General features: G+C 38.9%; 1 protein-coding gene across 1 annotated transcript in view; it reads right to left on the reverse strand.

Annotated features, from left to right (window-relative positions):
- LOC122792225 (CUB and sushi domain-containing protein 1-like) overlaps positions 1–20,147 on the reverse strand; it is a 3,080,606-nt gene that overhangs the window by 2,725,865 nt on the left and 334,594 nt on the right. Inside the window, exon 6 of the mRNA XM_044059969.1 lies at positions 4,706–4,809. Coding sequence (XP_043915904.1) covers positions 4,706–4,809 — 104 coding nt within the window. The remainder of the gene's footprint in view (positions 1–4,705; positions 4,810–20,147) is intronic.

Raw genomic sequence — 20,147 nt, forward strand, 5'->3', positions numbered from 1 at the left:
AATATTAGGGTTAAGGTGTATTGGTTGCCCCAGTAGCAAAGTATCTTTAAGATTTATGGAGGATACCAGCTTTTGAAATATTAGTGTGTTTCTTATGATTATGGGGTGGACCTTAAAATACTTTAAGGTCTTAGAATTCAAAAAGGGTACTGCTTTAGGATTTAAATTACATGAGATTAAATGAGTGTAATATATTTTAATCCATAGTGGATACCATGCATTGTTGAATGGTTCAAAATTTGCTTTTTGTATAATTCGACTAGCATTTATAATGTTATAGTATGTTTGGAGTTCAGGTAGACCTAGCCCCCCCCTTTTTGTTTGGGTAATGTTAATCTAGAATATTTTATTCTTGTATTTTTTTAAATGCCAAATAAATTTACCTAGTAGTGTTTCAAGTTTAGAGAAAAATTTTTTGGATATATTTTGATTAATAGCACTAAAATGAAACAATAATCTTGGAAGAATATTCATTTTAACTATAGCCATCTTAGATAGTGGAGATATATTGAGATTTAACCATCTCTTAGTGCCCTCATTGATAATAGTCCAGGTTTTGAGCAAATTGTTTTTAATCATTTCAGATTGGGGGTGAGTGAACATGATACCCAGATATTTAAGATTATAACTGACTTTTATTTCAGTTTCAGGGAAATAGAATTCTTTATGTCCTAGAGTATTCAGAGGGAATATGACTGATTTTTTTTTTTGGTTAATGGCATAATTGGTTATTTTTGAGAATTTTTCAACTGAGTTTAATATCTTATTCAAATTTGTATTTAGGAATTCAAAATAAATGTTTAAATCATCAGCAAAAGTTGTGTACATTATTGGGATTTTTGAAATACTCATAAGATAGTGATAAGTTCTTTGTGATATTTTAAGAAGTAGAGGTTCTATCTCTCTCACTCTCTCTCTCTGTCTCTCTCTCTCTCTATATATATATATATATATAGAACAGATATGGTGATAGTGGGCATTCTTGCCTTGTACCGTTGACAATTTGAATAGGTTTTGATTGCTTTTTATTTATAAACAATGTTGTTGTGGCATTATTGTATAAAGCCCTAACCATGTTTATATAGTCTTCAGGGATGCTAAATTTCTTGAGTATCTTTAATAAGAAATCAAAATTTACCCTGTCAAAAGCTTTAGTTGCATCTACTGAGAGTGCATAGCTAGGGCATTTATCATTCACTTTTAAACTAGTGATTGAATCAATGTTGAGTGTTTTGTCATATATTTGTCTGTTGTTCATAAAATCTAGTTATTCAGAAGATATAAGAGGTAAGATTTTTTTGATTCTACTGTAGAAAGAATTTTGATACCGATATTTATGAGTGCTATCGGTCTGTAATTATTTGAATTTGATGCTTCAGACTTGGGTTTTGGTATGAATATAGTTTTTGCGTTATTGATATACAAGTCTTTGGTACCATACTTTATTATGTATTCATATACTTTCAGTAATATTGGAGCGAATTGTTTTTTGAAAGTCTTGTAAAATTCTACCACATAACCATCTGCCCCTGGTGATTTGCCTGGTTTCAACCTATTTACAGCAGCAATAACTTCTTCCACATTTAAGGGAGTTTTGAGGTTATTTATTTCTGCTTCCTTGAGCACTGGAAATTGTAACTCTTCAGTAAACTGGTCTTGAGGGCCATATAGGTTTTGGTAAATCTCTTCAAAGGCTGCTATAATCCCTTCGTCCATATCTAGAGATTTATTATAGTTTAATTGCTAGAAACTGGCTTTGTATCAGCATGTACTGTGTGAACAATACGAAGGATGAAACGATAATGTCTGCCTTTACTGACTGACTGCAGTCTTCGGTGATAATCAAACCTTTCTGAGGGGCACTGCAAACATAAGACTGGAAATCAGGAACATGGCAGAAATGTGGGAATTCAATGCCTTACACTGAACTGATTTTTTTAATTCACTTAATCGTATTGAGATATCTGAAGTGTATTCAGTCAAGAAAGTCAAGAAAATGTCTGTAATTGCTGGGCACATTTATGTTTGATTTTGTGTGTGTGTGTGTGTGTGTGTGTGTGTGTGTGTGTGTGTGTGTGTGTGTGTGTGTGTGTGTGTGTGTGTTTCTATGTATGTGTGAATCTGCCTGTCTGTGGCTCTGCATGTGGCAGACAGCCTTGTCACACCCCTCCAGAGTCCATTATTTCCTGAATAATACCCACTCTGACTGGCATTAAAATACATTGCACAAGATATAATCATACAGAGTCTTCTACATGTAAAATTCAGACTAGCAAAATACGTATCCCCATTTTAAATGACTGCAATAAAGCACTTGTGGGTGTGTCTGATACACATCCTACCACACAAACAAGGCACTAGCTTCCCTCACAACACCCCTGGTCATGGGGCAATATCTACATCATACGTATTCCTTTGTGCTTTATTACATATGTATGTTTATATGCATGTGTGTGCACGTGTGTGTGATAAACATGAAGCAAACACACACACGTGCACACACACACACACACACACACACACACACACACACACACACACACACACACACACACACACACACACACACCCATACATTTTACCACTTTAACCCATGTCATGGAAGATTATTTATCTTGCTAACAGTAAATTGTAAGCACTGCTGCTGAGCATTAGAATAAATGTCATTCTTTGCTATCAGTCAGTATAAAGGATCACGCTAATTCATTTTAACTGCTTCCATATCTAAGCAGAAACTGGTACATTTTATCTTCCTTCACTCCTAGCAGCAGTTATCTAATGCTTTTCCCCAGGGGTACTCTTTTCATTCTGTTTCAAGGCAATCAGGCTTTTCCACTGGAACAGTCTAATTATACTGAGTAATACAGAAATGGGATTTGCCCCACTGATGCATATTGTTGGTTGTGTCATACTTAACACCTGTGTTCTTACAGGTGGTTATTTATGAAGCCCTTGGGGTACTGTTGGTGAGAAGTTATCATTCATAAGCTTTCTAACTGCTGCCAGAGGGAGTTTTCCATTGCTGATATTCAGCAGAGCAGATAATTCCCTCACATTATGTAACAGATATCCACAGTCTCACTTGTGTATTTAAAGAATGCACCTAAGTCTTTGCATAATTTTTCAGCACTGTCATATATTCATACTTTCACAAGGACACTGCTGCTCATTAGCTCCTTCTGCTGCTTCTAATCTTTTTGTTTGTGGTGTCAGTTCTGGGGACAACAGATGCTGATCAAATAATTTATCCCTGACTGATTTTCCTTTACACCAGTGATCCCACAATGCAGCAGGACAGACAGCCCTTGCTGCGCTGTGGGTGGTAGTCCCCAATCCACAACTGTGCATGCTCTGTTTAGTAAGTGTTGATAACCATCTTGTACAGTCCACATAATCTCTAACAGCTTTACCCTCCTAAGACAGGATTAAAAATGTGGAAATAAAATACACACAGAAAAATTATGGAAAGGTACATGGCCTAATTAAATTTAGGAAATGGCAGTACAGATGACAGTAACAGACCTGATATACACAGTCATGTTCAGTACAGAATATTACCTAGTTCAAAGTTAACGCAAAGTAAGACACAACAACTCAAGCAATTTTAACATAATCTAGTAGCATTTATTTTCTCTTTGACAAAAACTTTGCAATACAGAGCAACATAATTGGTAATCACAGATAAATGTGGTCAGGTAGGAAAATGCATCTTTTGTCAGGACAGCTGGTGGTACTAGTATTACTCAGTGCAACATGGCATGAACTTATAGAATCCTGTTCCAAAGTGATGCTGTGTACAGCTGGTTCTCATACCTTCCTTTAGTCTATTTGTTAAGACACTTTAGTAACACACTCATTGGGATGTCATCAGCTTTTATTCTGCTGCCTGCCGAGATCCAGCATAAACTGCTCTATTACATACCATTATGGCTTTTTACTTTCATGTCTATGTGACGTTTATGTTGTGACAGCTGATACTACAGAAGGACACACATCAGGACTGCTACTTCATTTCTAAAATGCGTCACTGTAATTAAATTCTGATCATTAGAAGGCATTCGTTTATTCTATTACTTATGCCTTGCTCTTCAATGTATCATGTATAAAACATTTTCCATAGTAACACAAAAATGAAAAAAAACTCAGATTTTGAAGGGATCAAGCATATTAATTAAAGGCTTTTCCTCACATGAATGTACTGAGCTGCTGTTGTGTGCAACAAAGCACTGCTTCTCATCCTTCTCTTTTAAAGGATGCAGAGACTTTACAGAATAGAAGCTTGTGTTGTATTTTGAACTGTGCATCTGTGCAGTCTGTAAAGACTTGAATTTAAAGTGTGTGTGTATGTGTGTGTGTGTGTGTGTGTGTGTGTGTGTGTGTGTGTGTGTGTGTGTGTGTGTGTATGTATGTGTGAATGTGTGCGTGTATGTATGTGTGAGTGTGTGTGTGTGTGTCTGTGTGCGTGTATGTATGTGTGAGTGTGTGCGCGTGTGTGTGTGTGTGTGTGTGTGTGTGTGTGTGTGTGCGTGTATGTATGTGTGAGTGCGTGTGTGTGTGTTTGTAAGCAAACAGGGTCATTAATTTTTCCATAACTGAGATACTATGTATAATATTCACATCCCTAGATAATAACTGCAGGAAAGAAATAAGTAAAATGCATTAATTTAATAACTATATTAAGTCTGCAATATTCTGATTTACTTACACATGAAGCACTGTTTTGGGATCACCAGGTTGTCCTCCATCTCCAACAGTGAGAGTGTCATATCCTCTCTCTAAATCAAATTCTTCAAATGTAATCTTAATGACCTGTATAAGAAAACCAATATCATTACAACAATGAAACCGATCACTTGCAATGTATCTGATTGTTAATGAAATTAGCATTGTCTCGATTGTTGATACTGATTTAATGATTTATTTTATCATTATAAAGCCCAAACAGCAGCATGTATTCCAAATAATGATACACATGTATTTGCCTAAATATTCTTACATTCTTAAATCTAATTTTAAGTCTTGTTCTAACATATAGAGAACCTATGAGTGCAAAATGATTTCATCCAATCTCCTCATTAAAAACACGTCTCACAAAAAAAAAAAAAAAATGACCCTTTGACTTCCTGCACATCTGAATCTTTTTTTCCATTTTTCCATGGAATAAGCACTAGTCTGGTATAAATGCATATAATTATTTTTGTATAGTGTATATATTTTAAATTATCCTATCAAGGGTAGTAAATATAAAGCTTTATTAGCTAATCTAAATCAGTTATTTTAGCCAAAATCTGTATAGGTTTATGATCCTGTAAATTTTCAAACTGTGTGTAAATATGTTTGTATGTATGTGTCCATATATGTGCCCATATCAGCTAACTAAAAACAGTATATTAGACATTATATAATGAATGTGCAGGACTTAAATCTCAAAATCTGCAATGTTAAAACGTTGAACTCAAAATACATACAAAATTAATACCATACATCAACTGCTCATCTGCTACCTACATGTATGTATACATATATATATATATATATATATATATATATAAATATACATACATATATATACATGCCCATATATCTATCCATATATGTATCTGTGTCCAATTCACATGACTAAATCTCAAAATACTCAACTTCAATTGACTGAGACCACGATACCTAATTTTCAAAATACTGAAAACTCATTTGACTGCGTCTCATTATACTGAAAGCTTACAATGCTGAATTTCAAAATACTGAATTTTAAGCCATAGACAAGCACACTATAACATCAACACTAACTCTTTCCAAAACATAAAAACTACTTACTTACCCTCTTAACATAAACTGGACAATATAAAACCACTATAAGTGGGGGGAACACCCCCCATACACATATATATATATATATAATAACTCCAAGATTGCACTACAGTGGGGAAAAGGGCATATACCTTTTACTTACCTTGCAGTACTGTGCACACTGTCACTACTGCCGGGAGCAGACTAAACATCCACCATATTACTTTAGATACTTCCCATAAAAATGTAAAGAGACATACCCACATTTAGAAGTACTACAACACTACTTTCTACACTACTATCAGTATTCTGACAGTTGGCACTTTACCACAAGTAAGTCACAGGTGAAGGGAAGCACACATCATATCTATGGCTTAAAATTCAATATTTTGAAATTCAGCATTGTAAGCTTTCAGTATAATGAGATTCGGTCAAATAAGTTTTCAGTATTTTGAAAAGTAGGTATTGTGGTCTCAGTCAAATGAAATTCAGAATTTTGAGATTCAGTCATGTGAAGTGGACCCATGTATGTGTGTGTGTATACATATAGATAGACATATAAATATAAATGTGTGTGTGTGTGTGTATGTGTGTATATATCTACTGTATATATGCAAATAAAACCGAGAAAACACTGGCGAAGAAAATTATTAAAATAACAAAACAGCTTCAGAAGGCATCTGTAAAATGTAAATAAAACTAGGTGTAACAGAAGAAGAATGAATGTAGCAAGTAGAACCTGTTATTGAGCGTGCTTTCATTCTTTATTTATTTAAGAACTTTATCAGAATAAATAAACTGTGCAGATTAGAAAGTTTAAATAGTGTAAGAAAACAAATAAAAATAATTTTGTCCAATCAAAATCATAGTTCAACCCCTTTACACATGATGGAAGTGTCATTCTCAAAGTTCTATTGCTATAAGTATGTGTGAGGTGGGCATAACTTAGACAGAAAACAGAGTAACATAGTCAAGCCCGAACAACGTTCTTGATGTAATCTACAAACTTTACTGAAAATAAGAAATCAAACATCTGTAATAATGTGTAATAAACTACAAGTACAATTGCATCCCCAAGTATACAAAAGTAGTAATCTCTTCTGCTGTAGCAATGCATAAAATTAAACTTGCTTATAAGTTAACAATAAAGTCAGCCTATTGTTAACTTGTAAGCAAGTCTGATATATATATACACATATATATATATATATATATATGTGTGTGTAAGTGTGTATGCATGTATGTATGTATATATAGGGAAGCCAAGTGGAGCAGCAGTTAGCATCGTTGCCTCACACGAAGAGGTTCTCTGGTTCAGCTATTGGGTTGGGTGCCTTCTGTACGGAGTCTGCATGTCTTCCATGTGTTTATGTGAGTTTTCTCCAAGTGCTCTCTTTTCCTCCCACATCCCAAAGATATGTGGTAGGTGGATTGGATCAAGAGAAACACTGATAATTATAATATTTCCCTGGGATTCAATAAACTCCTTGTAGGCTTTGCCTGAAGCCTACATGGAGTTTACATGTGTGAGTGGTGATGTAAGGTGAGCAGTAGCCTAATTACATATTCATGCTGCACACCATGTTTAAACATAAATAAGTGTGGTTTTATGGCTAGCAACAGTGTTGCCAGGTAGGAAACCATGTAAAGCAACAGGGATAGGAATCCTGTTTGCAGCAGAGCACAGTCGGTTACCGTGTTTCCATGGAATGTCACAATGATCACCAGGGCTTAACATATATAAGTTTCCAAAGCTCTCAATGTCTGAGTGCAAGAAAGCCCAACATACTAAGGGAAAATGACACAGAAATAGGGACAGACTTTACATATTTGCATGTTAGAAATGTGCTAATATAACAAGAGGTTTGTGTTAAGATACATTTTCTGAAGGATTATAAGTCTGAAACTGAAATGTATGCAGTTATTTAGTGACATTAGTCCTGATACCATCTCAATGATGTTGCAGAAAACCACAAATGTTCTGATGAAGAGACCAAAATATATAAGGCAGAAGTCTTGACATACTGTGAACATCTTGACAGTGGAGAGGTATGATGTATTTTGTGGAAACACAGGACAGTGTATGCAGTGCAGAGTATTGTGGTATCCCTTTCTTGACTGATGTTGTGTAAATGATTTATAAGGGTACATGAACTGCCATGTAAAATAAACACTCAGGGGAAGTGTGTATATTGAAGAGGGACACATGGATGAATTTTAGGAATGAACACAGGGAAAGAAGACAGGTGAAATGAGCTAATGTACAGCAGATGAGGGCACATCAACAGAAAACTGTTGTAGCAGCAACACCAATCAGATATCAATATGGTACAGTAGGGATTCGCCAGTGAAAATATGTATTATTTGACTATCACACAAGGTGACATAACAATGCGGATTATCTCTGTGTGAAAGAAGCATCATTACATGACCAATGCAGAGGACATCTATCAGAGATGTTATATACAACCGTGGTAAGGTGCATATTGTGAAGCTGTGCAAACTGAGTTGCCTGAATATGAGTGCAGTCTCAACAGAGGTCTCTAGCAAGTGGCACACAGATAAAGGCTCATGAACAACATTAGAAGAGCAAGCATAATTATGGACAATATCAGAATAATGCCAGCAGTAATGCCATGTCTTTGACCTAACATATGTGATTTAGAGTGGTTAGAGAGGGTTCTGCACAAACACACTTATGCAACTATTATAACATGTCCGCTATGAGGGTAATCACACACACACTGTTCTGACACTGCTGCAACATCTGCTGGAGAGGTCAGAAAGGATACTGGTATACCTGTATGTGACAGCATGAGCAATACAGGCTAGTTGACTGGTGTACATGGCATATATATATATATATATATATATATATATATATATATAAAGCCGTCCGGGATTGTGTTTTGATGGTGCGCGGTGCCATGTGTGGATGTAGATGTTATGTCAGGTAAGTGTTTTCTAAGGGTTTTGAGTGGGAGTTAGAGTGTGTGCGAGTGTGCTGATGTGTTTGATGTGTGTGTGAGGGGTCGGAGAATGTGCGTGTGTGAGTTGGCTTTTGTTTTATGTTTGTGCGATCTCGGAGTTAGTATATATAAGTAGGGGGGTGTGGGGGGCACAGCCCCCCACATGGGGGGTGCAGGGGGGCATGACCCCTGCTTATGTGTATATGAGTTGTGTATGTGTATAGTTTTGTTTGTTTATGTTGTGATGTGGGTGTTGTGGTGTATGTGTGGTATAGTGTTTGCGGTTTTTTCAGTGTTGTGAATTTCGCGTTTGTGTCAGTGTTTTGTGGATTCGGTTTTATAGTCTCGAGATATGGAAATTCGATATTTCAGTATTTTGAGGTTATATAGTGAATCCATATATATATATATATATATATATATATATATATATATATATATATATATGTGTGTGTGTGTGGGGGGGGGGGCACAATCCACACTGTTACCCATGCCATTACTGTTGTCAGACAGCTATGTATGTACTCTGTGCATCACTGGAACAGGTAGCACACATGCATCTGGTTTAACAAGTTGATGGGATGTTCTTTGTATTTCACTGTTGCAGTCATTACATTTGGGTTATCCTGCTGGCAGGTTGCCCTCAGTCAGCCTGAATTCCAAAGTCTTTGGTCCTGCGTCGTCCGCTGTCACCTCTTCCCTGACGTCAGGTCGTCAGGGGTATAAAAGATGCAGCCAACGCCATTTTATTTAGTCTTTCTTGCCATGCGGTGCCCAAAGCAGAAGCAATTCACAAGTGTCGTTCGGCCGACTCCTGAGATTTTCGTGTTCGAGTTTCAGATCCGAAGTCTTCATTAAAAGCTAAGTACCCCATTGGGGAACTTTTTTCTTGCTCCAGACTGATGTCAGAAAAAGTTAATAATTGTATTTCTGGTGGGAAGCAAATACCTCATAAGGACTTTCATTCTAACTGTATTCCTTGCCTAGGCCCTGACCACGACATTGCTAATTGTCGGTTTTGTGCTAGATTTAACCAATGCACTATTAAGCGTCGGTATGATTTTGCATTAAGCTATTTTGGGTGAAGATTTAATTATACAATGTCATTGGATAGCCATCTGACTACTGGAGTTCACAAAAAATGCAAAGAAAAAGAAAAAGACAGGAAACCGAGGTCCAAAACCGACGACGAAACTTCTCCTAAGCAAATCGCTGGTTCGCCAGTTCTCATTGAGGTGCTTTCACAGCCCCTGATGTCTGCAACTTTAGAGTCACAGACCGCTATCGTCTCCCACATGGAGTCAGCCAGGCCACTGGAAACTCAAGGTATTGGAACCTCGGAGATTATTCCCTCAGATGGGTCCGGAGCCACTGAGCAGGCATCGGCTTCTGAGGATGTATTCAGACCTAAACAATTATATATTAAACCGACTTCAAAGACAAAGACTAAAACACCTTTAAAGGCAAAGAAACAAGCTCACCAGCCACAAGGACAGGCCTCCATGCCCAAAAAACAGATGCTCAAAATGGCCGAAGACTTAATTACCTTGATCAGGGGTTCCCATCTCCCTCCTGATAAGAGGCCTAGGCACGAGACAGACTATGAATCTTCAGATCAGGTTTCCATTTCTTCTGATTCCTCTTCTAATCAGGAATATTCTCTTCCCCCCTATGAGGATTCTGATGCTGAAGAATCAATTCCTTCAGCTTCTCCTCCTGAGGATTACTCTTTTGGGGAAACCTTGCATACCAAGAGGGAGCACTTCCACTGGGAAAGCCAAGATTTTTCAGAATCTAAGAAAAGGCTCAGAGACTTCCTTTTACTACCCCAACATAGACCTCTAGCTATTCCACCTGTGTTGACATCGTAGATGATGTGTTCTCGGAGTCTAGTCTGACCCCTGACTCTTTATCTCCAGCTCCTGTTAAGCCGGACAGATACTACAGGGTCCCTGACTCTCATAAATTCCTTTTCAAAAACTTTTCTGAAGACCCAGAAACTATTTCTCAGGGTCCAAAAGGGGTCAAGGCTTCTACTGAAAAAAACCCTACCCTCTCTGACAGGGATTCTAGGGCACTAGATAGATGGGGAAAAAAGATTTACACATCTGCTAGTTTGGCTATATGAGCCTTAAATTGCCAGTTTCATATGCTCAAATATCAGCAATATATCATGACACTGCTTAAACAGAAAATGATGGCAAATTCTGAATGTGCAGAAAACAAAGAAATGCAGGATTTATTGCATGCAGCTGAACAAGTTGGAAAGCATACTTTGCAATGTGGGTTTGATTCTCTGGAGGCCTCCTGCAGTTCCGCTGTTACAGGTTCTGTCATTAGGAGGCATGCTTAGTTAAAGGAACAAAATCTGCCTGACCATGTTAAAGCTAAATTATTAAATGCTCCTTTACAACATGATACCTTGTTTGGTGTTAAGGCAGAAGAGGTGTTAAAGAAAATGGAGGACAAAGCTAAATCTATGCAAATGGTCAAGGATTTCTTACAGGTACAGCCTCCTAGACTTAGCAGACACTGGCCTACAAAGAATTGGCCCTTTCCAGTCTCAGATAGACCTCAAAGGGGCAGATCCAGATGCCCTAGTGGCAGATCACAGCCACAAGGTTCCTACAGGTCTAAGCAGAGGAGTGCTTCTACCTCCAAAGGTGGAGAAGACAAATCACAATCATACAGGAAACAGTCCCAATAACTTTTCCCTATCTGCACCAAGCACTTATCTTCTGGCAGCACCCTTAGTGGGAAAACTTGCACTTTTTTTCTCAAAACTGGCACATTAGCACCCAGGACAAATGGGTTCTAGACATAGTGTCTGAAGGCTACAAGTTTCATTTCCATACCCTGCTAAGGGCAAACGGTTGGCCAGACCTGCCAAAAAATCAATGGGGAGAGGCTCAAAAACAAGTTGCAGCTCTCATAGACATGAGGGCTATTCAACAACTGCCACAGCAAGAGCAGGGACAAGGATTTTACTCAAGACTGTTCTTGGTACCCAGAAAGGACAAAGCATGGAGACCAATACTGGACCTATCTATTCTAAACACTTTCCTGAATATACCAAAATTCAAGATGTTGACCTTACAGCAGCTTCTGCCCATGCTGGGCAGCAAGGCTTGGCTTGTGACTTTAGACCTAAAAGAGACATACCTGCATGTCCCAATCAGACAATCATGCAGAAGATACCTCAGATTCAAGGCTGGCTCAAAGCATTACCAATTCCCGGCACTGCCCTTTGGCTTATCTACTGTGCCCAGGGTCTTCACAAAGTGCCTGGCACCAGTAATTGCTTACTGCAGACAAAGAGGAATACAAATATATCCTTACTTGGAAGACTGCCTCATACAAGCAGAGAACAAGGGCATTCTACTACAGCATCTGACTTTTGTGATAAAACTCTTAACAGGCCTAGGGTACACAGTCAACAAAAAGAAATCAAAACTAGTACCCTCTCGAGATAATATTCCTGGTGCAAGCTTAAATACAACTGCCCAGATGGCTTATCTCACTCCAGACAAACAAAGGCAACTGACTACCTATTTCAAGGAAATGGCAACAAAGGCCCAGTTATCTGCAAGAAAAATTCTTCAGGCTTTGGGCTTCGTGGCATCCTGCAATTACTAATTCCATATGCAAGACTGCATATGAGGAAAATTCAGTGGTACCTAAAAAGTGCCTGGACACAACATTGCCACAGCCTGGAAACAATGATTACTCTAATTCCCTGCCTGCAACAGGAATTTCAATTGTGGGCAAAGGCTTGTTACCAAAACAAGGGGCAGCCATTCTCACTAACCCCAGCCAGGCAGAGCCTAACGACGGATGCATCAGATTATGCCTGGGAGGCACACATGGCAGGAAGAGGCATTCAGGGCACCTGGTCCACAAACCAAAAGCATCTACATATCAATCAAAAAGAGATGCTAGCTGTTCAAAATGCCCTGACAGCCTTCAAGGACCTACTTCATCTGGGACAACTATTGAAAAAGACAGACATCACCACGGTCATGTGGTACATAAACAAGCAGGGGGGCACTCATTCTTATCCCCTATGCAGACTAGCCATGGCTTTATGGGACACAGCATTGACTTACCAAGTTCATCTGCAGGCACAATTCCTGCCAGGAAAGGAAAATACTCTGGCAGACGAACTAAGCAGAAACCTCATGGATCCCCACAAGTGGTACCTGGATCCACAAGTCTTCAGCATGATAACAAAGAAATGGGGATGACCGGACAGAGATCTATTTGCATCCCCTCAAAACAATCAACTAAAAAGATTCTGCACAAGGACTTATCACAAACAAGCTTGGAATGTGGACGCCTTATCTTTCAACTGGACAAACCTATCAGTATATGCATTTCCTCCACTGCCTCTCCTCCCCAAGGTACTCCTAAAGGTCAGGCAGGAGAAACCAAAAATGATTCTGATTGCCCCAGACTGGCCATGCCAGTACTGGTATCCGATCTTAAGGAACTTGTCCCAATTCCCAGCCTGGACCTTACCTCAAATACCTCATCTACTGTCCCAGCACAACAATCAGATTCTGCACAACCAACTCAGGACTCTAAACCTGGCAGTATGGCGGATAATGTAGCCATACAAACCACACCTCTCAGTAAAGCTGTGATGGATGTCATTTTAGAAGCCAGAAGGCCTAGTACTAGAAAATCCTATGCTGGGAAATGGAAGAGATTTTGCGCTTGGAACCAAGCTCAAGGAACTGATACAGCTGTCCCAAATATTCCTCAGATTTTGCAATACTTAACTGAGATGCTGGACAAAGGCCTATCTTTTTCATCAATTAATTTCCATGCCTCTGCCATTTCAGCTGATTACAATACAGAGCCACCACTCTTTTCTCATCCTTTATTAAGACAGTATCTCAGAGGAGCCAAAAACTTAAGGCCTCTAAGGAGAACACCAGTACCTGCATGGGACCTCAATTATGTCTTGGAAAAACTCACCTTACCTCCTTTTGAGCGAGGTGCTACTGTGGATATAAAGTTCTTATCTTGGAAAATAGCTCTGCTCCTAGCAATAACTTCTGCAAGATGAGTTTCAGAGCTACAGGCTCTCATGGCTGTGGAACCCTTTATCATTTTTTATCCAGACAGGGTCTCTCTGAGAACAAACCCTACTTTTATGCCTAAGGTGGTATCCAGTGTAGCCCTTAACCAAACAATTCATTTGCCAACTTTTTATCCAAATCCACAGAACAAGGGGGAGAAAATTCTGCATTCTTTGGACATACACAGGCAACTTAGATTCTACTTGGACAAAATTAAAGTTTTCAGAAAGACAGGACAATTACTAGTGGCATATGCCACAGCATCACAAGGAAATTCTATCTCCAAACAGACTATTTCAAAGTGGATAGATCACTGCATTCATTTTTGCTACTCACAGCATGGCAAACCAGTGTCTAAGGGCATTAGGCCACATTCAACTAGAGCTGCAGCCACTTCTGCAGCCTTTCTCAGGGTAGTACCAACCAAAGATATTTCAGAAGCTGCCACTTGGAGTTCAGTGCTTACCTTTACAAAACATTACAATCTGCCTCTTTACTCTAAATCCAGGGTAGGCTTTGCCACTGCAGTTCTGCAGGGCCTCATAGCTGCTCCTAATGCTGTTTAGCTCCAGCCACCCCAACCATAGCTTTGGGACTCAACCCAAATGTAATGACTGCAACAGTGAAACATGAAGAACATAGTCCAGTTGTGTACACTTACCATAAATGCAGATGTTCTAGTGTATTCACTGTTGCAGTCCAGGTTACCCACCTGCCATCCCCCTTATTTTTGCAGGAACTTATTTCTAATTCTCTAATATATACAACCTAGGTGGTGTATTTGCTTATAGAGGAAGGTAAAGCTTATTTTGGTGCATGTATGTTTTATTTACATAATTTTAGCCTACCCTTTTGGGGGCACCTGACATCTGGGGCAAGAAAAACTAAATAAAATGGCATTGGCTGCATCTTTTATACCCCTGACATCAGGGAAGAGGTGACAGCGGCCGATGCAGGACCCAAGATTTTGGAATTCAGGCCGACTGAAGGCAACCTGCCAGCAGGATAACTCAAATGTAATGACTGCAACAGTGAATACACTCGAACATCTACATTTATGGTAAGTGTACACAACTGTACTTTTTCACACCATCAGACAGTACTTTTTTTGCCACAAAAAGAATGGCCAATAAGATGTTTGACATCTCATTGTGGCAAAGGTGGTACACTTCAGTTACACATCACATGAAGTTGTGTGGTGAGGTACATGAAGATGGGTGCACTATACTCAGTTATTGGTGTGATGAAGGCTGTGAACAATGCAGTAATATGGCCTGTGATGTAGATGTCCTTCACATACTCAGTGGTTGTGTTACATACAAGGGAGTAGTCAGTACTGTGGCCACATACTGGCAGATGTTCCATATGACATCTACCCCAGGACACAAGTCACATACCTATTGGTCTGATTACAGGGTGTGATGTCTGTATTATACTTGGGTTGTGTTTGTTTTCCTGATGTAACAAATCCCCCCGTCTTTTTGGGCCATTACAGATGTTGTCAGGGTAGTGGCAACAATCGTCTGTGTGTGTTGATACTGTCTGTATTATAGTAATATCACATTTGGAGTCAATGATTGCCCACAATCTGTAGTCCTCCAGATTGCTGTTTGTACACAGGATATGTATGTCATTTGTGATGGCTGTAACTTAAATAATGGCAGGATAGGGACCAGCAGACAACCCTGATGTACAGGCCTGATCACTGGACCGGTGATATAGTTAACTTCACATATTTCAACATATTTAGATGTCACATATCTGATCTACTGGTCTCCCCACTTGATGATATAGGTGTTTATGGCCACATCTGACAGTGTTGATTGAATTCTTCATTGTGGATTTGTGTCAAATGCCTTGGGCTTCTCAAGTTCAAAAAGATGATAGTGTTGTCATCATGCATGCCCTTGATGACCTCTTTGAGGACATCTAACAGATATAACATACATGATGTAGATTAGCAGGTCTGTTGCACATAACTGAGATATTACTAGTGTCCATTTAGTAAAAGGCCCATGATGACATGTTGGTCTACCTCACAGATGAGGAGATTCAGTTTATGTCTATACAAGCATGCATTGGGTGCTGTCCCCATCAACTCACATAGATGTATGTTGATGTATACCCTTCTACAGGAACATAGTCTGTGAGGAGGTTGTGTTGAAGTGTGTATTCAACCATATCAGGAAGGTGTATGTGCTGAGTCATGGGATAGTTGATCTGTGATGTCACAGTCCTTTGTTTGTGTGTAATAGGCCTGGATAAAGGTAGGACAGAGCATACTGGCTATCCTAATCTGACCTAGAGTTTGGATACATTCCTCTACACTATGACAAACTCACCCAGCCAAGGATTAACCATTACATCAGTAGATGGATAATCAATTGCTTCACTGACAGAGCACATACTGTAAAAGTTGGTGAACCAATCTGTACCAGTACAGCTGCCACCATTGTTGTACCCAGGGATCTGTGTTTGGCCCTTTACTGTTTAAACTCTATTTCTTGAACATTCGGGCTGAAGTATATGGCCTTTGACTTACCACGTTTGCTGATTCTTGCATACTGGGTGAAATCATTGAGTCCACCTATGATGATAACATATTATAGAAGGGGCTAACACAGGCAAATGGTTGGTGACAAAACTACACAGTATACACATAAATGCAAACATGTGTCTTTATTTTGCCCTTCTGAAAAGTGGAATCCCCTGCTAATTACAGCATTGACAACAGTCACACTATGCTGAAACGCAGTGATGCAAGCACTGAGAACACATACACAGCAATCTGAACTTTGACCATCAAGTGTCCACACTAGTATTGAAAGCCTATGTTGTGCACATCATAAGTCACATCATCGTATTAAGATCTGAGGATTATATTACAGCACTGTACTTGAACCTCATTAGAACACTAATATATAATGCTCTCTTTTGCATGTACCTCACCAGACATATGTGGCAACTGGAGAGACCATAGGGGTTTCTGTGGATAGACTGAAAGCCATGTTACTGTTATCTGGATAGTATATGATGAGGTGACTTCTGTCTGGCCTCCAGCCAGTGTCTGACCCTGCCCTGATGGGAATAGTGCACATACAGAAATCAGCTATAGGTGATGACATCAGCAGGGTCTGGTGAGGAAATTATGGTATTTACAGTGTCCCACATGCTGGTGTAAAATACTCTCTCTAATGTCAAGCAAGAGCACAAACACTGCCCCCTGTTGACTGCAGTGAGAGCAGAACCCCTACCTAAGTACACAGACTACAGAGCTCAGTAGCTTACACAAGCACCATGGCACATGTCTGACTTTTGCTTATTTATTGACATTTGGTGACTGCGAATGTCCGACTGGATCCGTAACCCATTTTCAACAGAGGCCCAGGGACAAAAGCTCTAACAGTTTTTAAAAACATAATAGCAGTAAACATATATCCTCAAATTAAAGACATCATTAAATAGATGCAAGAGGCAAAGTAGAAGGTAGAGAACATACACACTAGTTTACATGTTGGATATTTTACAAAATGTATATAACAGGCTAATGAAAACACAGAACATTTTATGGATTTAGAGAGGAGAGGTTAATAGTCTGAAAAAAGTACAAATGAAAGGAGTAATGTGCATTAAAGCAGAAGTAAATGTTAAAGGTGTGGTAAGTTATTAAGAAGATTATGAGCTCTGTTATATTAAGAAATTCAAGAAATAATGAGTAGGGGGGCTTTTGCTGCTAGTGTGATGTTATACTCTAAGCTGAAGGATTTGAGGGATGAGCAGGGAAAAAATGTTGGTAGGATGTTAGAAGGGAGGGGAGAAGATGAGAGGAGAGAGGGGAAGAAACCTAGGAAGGTGAGGATTAGATGCTGGTTGTTGGGCAAAGGCAGAACCAGGAATTGAAGAGGTATTTTTTTAGTGTTAGCTTGAACTTTTTGCTGTTAAATATACTGGTGATATTATCTGATAGGTTGTTCCATAGTTTAGCTATGGCATAAGAATAGAGACACTGGCCATATCTTTTATTGCATTTGTGTACATCTATGAGTTGTCTATTGGTAGAACAGAGGTTTCTGGTGGGAATGTAGGTATGCATGATATCTTTTAAGACCACACAGCTATTAGGTTTGTGTATTAATTTTTGTGGAGTTGAAAGTTGTAGGTAGTCAAGATAGTGGAGGGAATTCTAGCCATTTTAGCTTATTAAGAGCATTGCAGTGGTAGGTGTGGTATGATGAGCATGTGGCAAATTTTGCAATTTTATAATAACAAGACAGACGTTTGGTTTTGAGACAGGTGTGTAGATTAGTAAAAATAGGAAGTGTAAAATAGAGAGAGGATCAGGTAGGTATTTGCTAGTGTCTTTTTGGTGTTTAGGCCCATAAAGATTTTGTGTCTATACAGTGTTCCTAGTTTGAAATGAGTTTTTTAATGGCATTATAAATGTGCTGGTCAAATGTGAGTTTGTTGTGTATGGTAATTCCCAACAGTTTAGCACTTGGTACAATTTCAATCTCAATTTTGTTATGGGAGTAGATTTTGAATTTAGATGTGTTAGTTTTAGGAGAGAGAAGTAAAAATTTAGTTTTGTTAGGGTTAAACAGTAACTGTGCATCATTTAGCCATGATTCTATTAAGGTAAATGTGGTCTGTGCTTTTTGCAGCAGTTCAGGTACTTTGTTAGAGAAGGAGATGATAGTATAATCAGAGTATTGGATTAGTGTGTTGTGATGTCAGGCAGTGTGTAGGTTATTGATAAATATTTTGAATTGGAAGGGTGTGAGAATGGACCCCTGTGGAACTCCGGTTCTGTTGGTCTGGTATTGAGATAGGCAACCTTGCCATTTTACACATTGTTGCCTATTGGATAGATAGCTGTTAAACTATTGCTTGCAGGGTGAGAACAGACTAATGAATATACTTTCTAAAGTAAATATTATGTTAGAACATGTCAAAGGCCTTTGAGAGATCCAGTAGTACTATGGAGGTGTGTAGGCTGGAGTCCCTAGCTTTGTTTACTATATCAGTGAAAGAGATAAGAGCAGTTATATTGTGTGTTGGCCTAAAGCCATATTGAGTGGATGTAAGGAGATTGTTATGGGTAAGGTGGTTTAGCAATTGGTTGGTAAGCAGTTTGTATAGAGAAGAGAGGATAAAGATGAGTCTATAGTTTGTAAGCTTGTTTAATTTACCTCCTTTGTGCAAAGGGGGTATGATTGACTTTTTCCAGTGGGAAGGGACACGTGATTCCATAATAGATCAAGTAATAAGAATGCTGACCAGGTAAGTGATAGAATCCACAGAATGTTTTAAGTATTCTGGTGGAAGATTGTCAGAGGAAGATGAACATGGTTTTAGTTTGAGAAGTAGTTTATGAATTAATGTAGTAGAAACTGGTTGCAGAGAGAATGGAGGTGTTGTAGGATTTTGGTAGTGGGTAGGAGATGTATTCTTGCCTGCATGGGTTGTTTTTTTTTGGGGGGGGTTCTTGAGATTGTTGGAATTTGTACTAGAGTCAGAGGCTAGGACTAATGTAGCTATGCTGTCAGTGAAGTGGGTATTAGAACATATTAGCTATTTTGATTGGTGTCTTGTCTGTGTTTAGGAAAGGGTTTTGTGTGGACTCAGGGGTAAGAAGTGGTGTGATAGATTTCCAGAATATTTTTGGGTAGTTTTTATGCTTGGTTAATTGATGTGAAAATTATTTTTTATCAGCATTCACTGATTTTTTTAGCTTTATTACGTAGTTGCTTATAGTTTTGGAGATTGGCACAATATCTATTTTTAGCCAATCTTTCCAAGCTCTATCTCTGATTTGCAATATTTGTCTGGTAGATTTAATTAGCCAAGGTGCATGAGTAGCCTTTGTTCTATTTGATCTAAGAGGGGTTAAGTTGTTGAGGGTAGACATCAGCAGTGCATGTAGGAGAAAAGATGTTGGTAGGCCTGCACGAAATGGATGTATAGGCATGTGCAAATGTCAAAATACTGTCAAATCATGGGATTAGCAGGGTAACTGTAGGATACACACTTATGCTCTTCTGGCTAGACACACACACACACACACACACACACACACACACACACACACACACACACACACACACACACACACACACAGTCACATAGTTGACTGCAGTGAGAACAGATTTCCTCCCTTAGTAAACACACTACAGAGCTTAGCACTTTACACAAGTGCCTTAGAACAAGTCTGACTTTTACACTGCTGCACGACAACTTATAGTGGATGACATCAGCACTGGATGTACAACAGAAGATGATGGGAGGCCTGCTTAGGTTCATTGCTTCA

Source organism: Protopterus annectens, chromosome 1.part2 (assembly GCF_019279795.1).
Source record: "Protopterus annectens isolate FY-2018-M chromosome 1.part2, PAN1.0, whole genome shotgun sequence".
In the NCBI taxonomy this organism is placed as follows: Eukaryota; Metazoa; Chordata; order Ceratodontiformes; family Protopteridae; genus Protopterus; species Protopterus annectens.